The sequence below is a fragment of the Perissodus microlepis genome, chromosome 16, assembly GCF_051167445.1.
Source record: "Perissodus microlepis isolate ML-2025 ecotype Zambia chromosome 16, ASM5116744v1, whole genome shotgun sequence".
NCBI lineage: Eukaryota > Metazoa > Chordata > Actinopteri > Cichliformes > Cichlidae > Perissodus > Perissodus microlepis.
Genome location: NC_140476.1, coordinates 24,590,366 through 24,599,449, shown reverse-complemented (window position 1 = coordinate 24,599,449; position 9,084 = coordinate 24,590,366). Strand labels below are relative to the sequence as shown.

The following is a 9,084-nucleotide window of genomic DNA, read 5'->3' as shown; positions in this document are numbered from 1 at the left end:
CCACAACGAGCAGTGCATGTGGAAGGAGCAGCACAGATCAGCTGATCAAAACAAATTATTTATTTCTAAGGAATTCTTTTCTCAGCGTTACTAAATCCGATTTTAAGGTTCCCCAACCAGCCAAATCCCACTTGAGCCTGTAACTAAGGAACCCATGACACATAGAAAAACATACAGTAAAACGAAAAACTACAGATTCCTAACTCAATCACAGCGCCTCTCTTTGTAGACAAAGTGAGAAAGCTGGGTTTCCTTATAATTCAGACTTTGAGGCAGTGCACCCAGATTTCATGCGTAGCTGTAAAAACATTAAACACTGTTTTTGGTGTTTGTCTTTCTCATTGGCACTTTGCAGGTATGCGAACCCCCTGCATATTGGCTAAAGAAGAGTGCCCTATCACTGATACGGGTCTTCTTACATAAGAATGAAGTTTGAGCCTCTTTGTGTTACCGTATCCGCTCAGCAGCTACAACACCGCGGCTGACGAACATCCGGGTATTCTGTCGAGATGGTCATGGCGGAGGGTACTGCAGTTCTCAGGAGGAATCGGCCTGGAACCAAGGCGAAGGTGAGTTGTGGTCTGTAGAACCACTCCAGCATGAGTACAAGAACCCTCTCCGCGGCTGGGAGAAGCTGCGTCTGTGGTGCTGTACAGCATTATCGTCCTTATTTTCGCGACAACTTTGTCGCAGACAGCGTATAGGAAGGGCCTGACCTGGAAATAGCCAGCTAGCTAAGATTAGCGGTTGCTCCGTCTAGTTCCTGGAGTAATGTTAGCGACTCTTGGTCCTGCTTTCCCTGTTCTGAATAAGTGTTCGGCTTGAATAATTCCTACGCCAGTTTGATGATACATTTTTACACATACCTCGATCCACGCGTCCGAGAAAAATTGTTAATTTCGCCGGAGCTTTGCAGGAAATAGTCATATCCCAATAGACGATACATAACTATGTAGCTAGCTATCTGCCTTCGGAGCTCAGAGTAATGTAGGAAAACTATGGCTGTTAACTTAGGTACTAACGTTTTACCCTCCGAAAAACTTCACCTGTCACCGACAGTTTGTCATCCCGTTACCCCCCTCTCCGTGTGTGTCATATATGATATATAAACTACCAGGATTGGCAATTTCTTTTCACTTTACGTCAGATGACAGTCACATTATATAGACTAGCTTTTGGATAACTGGCGATACATTCCAAACACTGAGTGCACACTAATACTGTCCTTCTTCATTGTGCAGGATTTCTACAACTGGCCGGATGAATCATTTGAGGAGATGGACAGCACCCTGGCTGTCCAACAGGTGGGTTGACATTTCATGTGTGTGGGTGTGTTCCCCACTCAATTTTAGACTGGCTGGTGCTGCTGTCTTATCGCTTGAGCTTAAAGTTGCTCAAATTAGGCAAGAATTTGACTACATAGAGCTCGGAAATCGCAAAGCATGTTGATAGGCACCATGTTGTTCACATAAACAAAACAAAGTTAGATCCTAGCAGGCATTAGGGAGGAAAACGGGCTAATGAATTTAATGTTGCACTGTAATAATAACCTTATGTTTACTACGTACTTTAACTAAACTGTACTGTGAGTCTGAAAAATGAGTCATTCAGATGCATAGCAGTTTTGGCTTTTATTATGGCAGGTCGTGTCATTGCAACATTTTGTGCTGTGGTGTAGCACCAGCTGCAGCAGCTTTTTTTGTTCTCCATTGATACCAGTCAGCAGTATCCACCTTGACTTCTGTGTGTTCACTTTCGTAGCCCGGCCACGATCACACTATCGCAGAATCTGTTTTTCAAAATCAAAGCATGAAGACTTTCTTTGATTCCAGCTATGCTGCCAGGTAGCTACAACCCAGATAACTGACACACCTAGGGTGTGTAGCATAGCAACAGCCCTACAGCATGTAACCACAACAGTTAAATATAGTGTAATTATAACTTTGTGGTATGAAATTCCTGTGATCACACTAACATATTTTTCAAAATGTTGTTGAAGGTGATACGTTTCCTTCTTCCAATTGCTACCCAAGCCAAGCTCCTTGTTGCTGCTTCCTGTCTGGAAAAGGGTTTCCATTCTAGTCACATGTGCTGTTTTGTCATTTTAAAATGTTTTAAACGTTTTAAAACGTTTATATATTCCATTATCAACTCGAACTTGCTTGAAAAACAATCCCATTATGCATTACATTAGTGATGTCACAATCCTGTGCTCTATATTTGGTCAGTGTAAATGTTGTTAAAGGTTTAAAAAAACTGTGGGGGGATTTCACACTCAACCTAGTGAAGTGAGTTTATATGTATAGTAGAATTTAAAACCAAACTTTTAACCAAAGAGCTCTCTAGGTGAAACTGGATGAAGTCCTGACACAGAAAAACATTGAACTGAGGGTCAGTGACTTTAATCAGCCAGTTAAATTTGACATTTTTGACTGTGCTTGCAGGCATCATGTGTTGTCTTTACATGCCTTTGTCGGAACATGATTTTGAGACAGTTTGCAGTGTTTGCTGCTTTTTCTGACTTTAAGTAACCAAAATCTCTCCAAATTCCTCTGTGCCTTCTTTTAAGCAGTAGGGTTAGCACTGTGAGCTTTGGATTATGAGCTGTGCTTGTTGTGACATCTTGTTTTTAATAATGTTGTCACTCAAGTTTTTCTCAACATTTCTGTTGTTATTTTCTTTTTTTCCATCTGACTCACTCCTAACGTACCGGTGTGGCTGACAGTAGCCCAAACATTTACACATGTGCTGCTCTCTGCTGTGTGTGTCAGCCTACCTGGTGCGGCTCTGACTTTATTCCAAACACATTATTGGTTTGGTGCGGCACTGTTTGCATTGTCATTGGCCTTTCGTGATGTATGAACACATTCACTGTGTGTTCATCATGTGTCAGGTGATGAAAGTCACACTGGACTGTAAGTGAGAGTCTGTACTAATGTGTGTGTTTTCTCTGTGTCAGTATATTCAGCAGAACATCCGATCAGACTGCTCCAATATCGACAAAATCCTGGAACCTCCTGAGGGTCAGGATGAGGGCGTGTGGAAGTATGAGCACCTCAGGTAAGAAGTCTTGGGGCACATATTTCTAAACAGGATCAGAGCTGCAGACAAGCATTTATAAAATGTCCTTTTATATTCTGGCAGCTCCTACACAGTATAGCAAATATATACTGTACTTTTTGTTTCTAAAACATGAAATGTTTTGTAGGCTTCATTAGTTCTGTGTTCGGTCCTGTGCTTATTTCTACTGCGTGCAATCAGTTTTTAGTAACATCTCTGAAGAAATTATTAAATTAAGTTGAATATGTAGACCAGTGCTGCTTCTAGAGATTCTTTGAACCAGTTCTTTGTTCAGATATGAGGAGCTTTCAGATAAAAAGAAAGTGAAGAATAGGCGATCTCTACTTGCTTAAATCTTGTGCTCACAGTTGGGCTAAAACCTGGCTGCAGAAGAAAAAAATCATGTGATCAGAGGGTATTTTGTTTTAACTCTGCTTTTATTGGATCCTTTTGTAGGCAGTTCTGCCTGGAGCTCAACGGGCTAGCTGTGAAACTGCAGGTGAGTACACTAAATCACCACAAACTTCCTTTGGTAATTTTGGGGTTTGAGCATTCTTTTGCCCCTAGAAATTCGCCTTAATCCTCTATAGATCCCGAATCAGGTCTCATTTAAGGTTTAAAAAAATAGTGCAGTCTGCAAAAATGGTCATTGACACATAAGTCAGCAGCATGTAGGCTTGCTACTCTTTGTAAACCAGGAATATTTCTCTCTAGTGCAGAACTGTTCAGGAACATCAAGTAGTTAGTTTAGTAAGAGACTGTTAGCTGCAGTGATTTTGGTGTTTCTGCCTGCAGAGTGAGTGCCATCCAGACACCTGCACCCAGATGACAGCCACGGAGCAGTGGATCTTTTTATGTGCTGCCCACAAGACACCCAAAGAAGTGAGTCAAAGCTTCCAGCTGTCACTCAAGCTTTTCAAGCAGCTGCTCTCACATTGATGGGTTTGTGTTTGTTTTGTGATGCTGCTGCTTCCACAGTGCCCTGCCATCGATTACACCAGGCACACGCTGGACGGAGCTGCCTGCCTTCTTAATAGCAACAAATACTTCCCCAGCAGGTCAGTCGTTTTCCATTAAGCAGCTATAATTTATAGAATAGTATCAAATCAATTTCAGGTCATTGTTTAGCTGCTAAGCTGAATAACCAGACTGTTTCTGTTCACTCTTAATACTCTTGAGGCATCATTTTCAGCAGGCATCTGATTTCAGTATCCAAGCTCCAAAAGTACTCTTCAAGCTTCAAATTGACTCCAATAGGTGCTTCTAGTAAAAAATCTCGGATGATTTAAAAAATGTGACCTCGATCTAAAGGTCAGAGGTCAAGTTCTCTAAAAACCCTTGTGAATGTGACAACTTGAGAACAAGGGGGGGATGTAGGATTTTTCAAATTCATACCACAGGTGTGTCTGCTAGGAAGCTGCGGGGTAGTGCTGGTGGTTGCCAGTATTTTATTAAAAGTTATGCACAACTGTATTACTTTAAATTGCTGTTTGACAGGCATCAGCCACCACAGACATGACTTGATTACATGAGAGACGGAATAAAGTGTTGGAGGTGGGGTGGTAGTGGGTTGTAAAGTGGCTTGCATGTGCGCACACTGTAGACAGGCTAAAGCACATTTATTACAGTGCCTTAGATGAGGTTGGATTTGTATGGACAAAGTAATGGGGCACCTATACATTTCACCAGCAGCTGCTCAGCTATGGAAACCCATGCTGTGATGCTCCCAGTGCACAAGCTAAATCACCACTGGTTTGTGTCTACAGGGTGAGCATCAAGGAGTCATCAGTGGCCAAGCTGGGCTCTGTTTGTCGTCGCATCTATAGGATATTCTCTCATGCTTACTTCCATCATCGCCAGATATTTGACAAGTATGAGGTAGGCGTTTACAACCTTAGCTTCCCATCGCTCTCTGGTTGTTGCTGTCAAGCTAGAAATTCTAAAATGTGGTTTTATTTGTTCCTTCCTGGTATATGGATTTGTTTTTTCTTTTTGCTGTTACAGAAATCAAACTTGAAGAGGTCATAAAGACGGTTATAGTCTTTTCATATAGTCTATCTCTTGTATTTTTAGTGTGTTCATCATTGGTTTTAAGTAAATGTGCTCTGTTCAAGTTAATTTTTCCCCATTTCATTTCCATTTCAATTGCTAAATTGATTGTAACAAAACATAGAAAAAGTGAGGCGTTCCCCATCTTTGAGTGACTTCACACAATAAACTGTAGATCAGTTCTCTGCAGAAATCTAAATGATGCTCATGAACAATCACTCAGTGCTTTACCTCCACTGTGCTCGGTGGCAGCAAACTACACACAGACTCCACGTCAGTGCATCAAATCAAACTTTTAGCCTTTTAATGGTGACACTGGTGAGCAAGCACGTTAACGTTAGCCAGCTAGCTGCTGCGTGGGATATAAGCAGTTTGTTCACAATAGCTTAACAAAAGACTATTTATACAAGTCCATAATGTCTAAGGAAAGAAGAATTTGAATGATGTGTCAACTAGTTACCATCAGCAGGGCATCCCATCCAAGGAGGGTTATTTTGAGTTTTTCTTTTCAATTATTTGTCGATATGTCCAAATCACAACTCTGAAACTGTAAGTGAAGATTTAAGATTTGCACATTTGTCTTTTTTTAATCACAGTTCTCCTCCTACTTCATCTGCCTCACCCACCACTGCTGTGTCCTCCCTTATTTCCACCTTATCTCCTGAACTCAAGTCACGGCTCCAACATAAGAAAATGTACATAAACATGCCTATTTATTACAATATTGTTACAGTTTTTGTCAGAAGATGAAACATGAGACCCTGCTGTAGCCAGCTGAACAGCTGGTTATAAGCTAACATTATGCTAGCTAATGTTAGGTTCAAGTGTCGTTAAAAAAAAAAAGAAAGAAATCACTTGTGATAAGCTGTTTGATTATTCTTTATTTATTTATGAAGTGTTTGAAGTGAATTCAGCAGCAATGGCAGTAGGGCTGGGCGATATGGCCTAAAATCCATATCATGGTATCCTTTGAAGCATGTGTGGTAACAACATATCGCGATATATTCTTCTGTATAAAGTATTTTACACACTATAAGGCGCAGTTACAAATCCTTTAATTTCCTCAAAAATCGACAGTGCGCCTTATGTATGAATTCTGGTTGTGCTTACTGACCTCAAACCGATTTTATGTGGTACATGGCGCGCAGAAATCTGTCAAAAACGTTTTAGTCCGACTTTGGTAAGCTATGAAGCCACACAGCTTGATGGATTGCTGGAGCATTACGGCTACCGTAGTCAGGAGCCTCTCGGAGTAATCTGGGGCCAAAACCAAAACTTCAGGTCCCAAAGTCAAACGAACACTGCGGCATCACTGAGAGTTAAAAACTGTCTAAATTCTTTCATCTTTAATAAAATGATCAGCGTTGCTGCTTTACCAGGTGTAACAGTTAAGTTTAACATCCAGGCATCCATGAAAACAGGATTTATTAAATTTAGTTAGAGTAGAGTTAAAAGTTAGCAGGAAGTTAGCTCACTAGCTTCCACCTAAACATGATATAGCATGTTCTGACTGAGAGATTTCTGAAAAAATTCAAATGTACAGCTCTATCACTTCCAACATAAATGAAGACAGAAAACTAAACAGCAATGACGTTTGTAGGGTTACTGAAGTTGGGCTAGCTGGTATATAAGGATGTGCTACGTGATCGTAGCGTCAAAGCTATGTTAGCATAGCATTAGCACAGTGAAGCTGGAGGATGAACGCTAACTTTTTTCCACTCAATAAAAGTTAACGTGAGGGTTCCTGATGGTTAGGGACAAATGCAATTGCATGGCAGGGTGCTGTAAATGGACCAAACTTCTACCGTATACCGTTTATACCGCCCACCCCTAAATGGCAGCATGCTTTGTTCTCTGCCATCATGAGGATTAAGGTTCATATATGCTTATTTCTCAGAAAGTAAGAGGAATGTGATCATAGGACAGGAGTGTGTTCTGAATCCATAAAGTAGAAACACACAAATGCCTCTCACCGTTCAGCTTTAGAACAAAACATTTCCAGCAGTGGAGTCTCGTGGTCTAACTGTTTCCAGCCTCTTATAGAACACTGAACTGGATTGAACTGAACTGAACACACTGGGTGCTGTGAAGGAGACAAACTGGCTACTGTGATCATTGCTACATATGTCTGTGTGCAGAATGAAACGTTCCTGTGTCACCGGTTCACACGCTTCGTGATGAAGTACAACCTGATGTCCAAGGACAACCTGATCGTTCCCATCCTGGAGGAGGAAGTGCAGAACACCTCTTCAGCTGGGGAGAGCGAAGCCTAAGAGACAGCTCCTGCTGCTGCCACCATAAGGGAGACACATGTAAACATATTTCTACATTACAGAGGAGACGCATTCAACACACACACACACACACACACACACACACACACACACACACACACACACACACACACACACCAGTGTATTGAGGCTCCCGTCTAGTAACACTGTCCATGTCCCTCCTCCCCAGTCACCTGTATCTATCTAAAAGGATGTAAGGGTAAAGATGACCAGGAGCAGAGTTCAGTCATGCCTGCAGGACACAATTATATTTTCTATTTCCACTCAGAGGTTGGGGGTACAGCCCTGCTCTCACACTTCTCCTGTAGGGAAACCCTGTTCATAATCCCGCATGTCCACAGGATCCAGCTTGTGTGCTCACGGCTCCGTGGCTGCTTCCCAGCACGCTGGAGGCATTTGGTTTTCCAGCAGATGAAAACACTCATTTAGATCAATTGTGGCTGTACTTGAATTTAATGACCCTCTGTGCCTCTTTACTTCACTCGCCCACCAGTATAGCCCATCTCAGATTTATCTTCACTATATTTAGAATAAAGGGATTAATTTTTTGTTTTTTAGCACACATGAGCACCTATAATCTTATTTTAGATGAGAAGAAATAAAGGAATCATAAATACCGTGTAAATAAGGACAACTTTAACAGCATTAACCATGAAAGCTTAAATACTGATGGGGGAACTGCAGTGTGAAAGGTTTTACCTTCCAGCAGTTCCTGATTAGAGGAGCATTCTTCAGATTTGAAGGAAATATGCAGCAGCTTTAAAGCTTGCAGTCAGTGTTTTGTATGGTTGGCTAACGTTTGGAGCCCTTTTTAGTTCCCACACACTTTGACTGTCTACGTTATAACACAGTGTACTGAGCATAGAACACGAAGCTGTTCTTGCAGGTATTCATCCATCCTCAGCAGCGATGGAGCCGTGACACCACGCTGCCTCTCGCTCTGGACATCGCAGGCTAATCTTCCTCAGGCAGCTGGATTTGCAGAAAGCCTCTGTAACTATGGTGACCTGTACTGTTGAGAAAGGCCCACACTGACAGCTCTCCCTCCTTCTGTGTATATAAACCCTCTGCCACTCCTCCCTGTTTAAATTCACTCATGTTTTCTGTGCACTTTTCTCCTGACTGCTTCTGTTCTTTTTGCTTGTATTGCCTACCAGTCTGATTTGGGGGTGTCCCATGAGATGGATCACTAAATTAGCCTGCTGACTTAATATGCTATTAAAACACAATGTAGGTGTGCGGTTCGTGTGATAGTGAACAAAGAAAACCGTAATCTCTTAGCTCTGTATGTGTACTAGCAGTCGGATAGTCTCTTCGGCCTTTGACGTGTATAGGAAGGCTGTTTGGCTAACTCTGATCCTGCATCGTGACATGTCCCCACTTCATAATACTGTGTCCAGTGTGCCTGATGTTCTCATCTCCTGCAGCAGTGGGCAACGTTTGGCTGCTTTAAGCATTCAATAAGTCATCCAGGAAGGAGAGAACATTGGCCACATTTACATGTCAGAGCACAACCTTCTTTTACCCTCTCCCTCATTAAGTTATTTTGTGGGAGGAGCCTGATCCAACCCACTTTATTTTTTTTATTGGACTAAAAAAAATTTTTGTTACTGTTGACATTTTCATGTCTGTTAATAAAAACAAAAAGACTATTATTCAGATGTGTGTGGTCGTGTGGTTA

The 9,084-nt window shown here is 41.8% G+C and overlaps 1 protein-coding gene across 1 annotated transcript; it reads left to right on the top strand.

Annotated features, from left to right (window-relative positions):
• Positions 1-441: 441 nt before the first annotated feature.
• On the top strand, positions 442-9,062 carry mob4 (MOB family member 4, phocein). The gene is made up of 8 exons (XM_084954814.1): positions 442-569; positions 1,242-1,304; positions 2,960-3,060; positions 3,517-3,559; positions 3,856-3,942; positions 4,039-4,118; positions 4,827-4,938; positions 7,248-9,062. Exons 1-8 carry the CDS (start codon positions 510-512, stop codon positions 7,380-7,382), a joined length of 681 nt encoding a protein of 226 aa, XP_084810940.1. The 5' UTR covers positions 442-509; the 3' UTR covers positions 7,383-9,062.
• The last annotated feature ends 22 nt before the right edge of the window (positions 9,063-9,084 follow it).

Excerpts from the sequence above, each read along its gene's own strand:
- mob4 (XM_084954814.1), top strand. The coding sequence starts at position 510 with ATGGTCATGGCGGAGGGTACTGCAGTTCTCAGGAGGAATCGGCCTGGA. Across the intron at positions 3,560-3,855 it reads GGCTAGCTGTGAAACTGCAG|AGTGAGTGCCATCCAGACAC; the intron begins GTGAGTACACTA and ends TTCTGCCTGCAG. Across the intron at positions 4,939-7,247 it reads AGATATTTGACAAGTATGAG|AATGAAACGTTCCTGTGTCA; the intron begins GTAGGCGTTTAC and ends GTCTGTGTGCAG.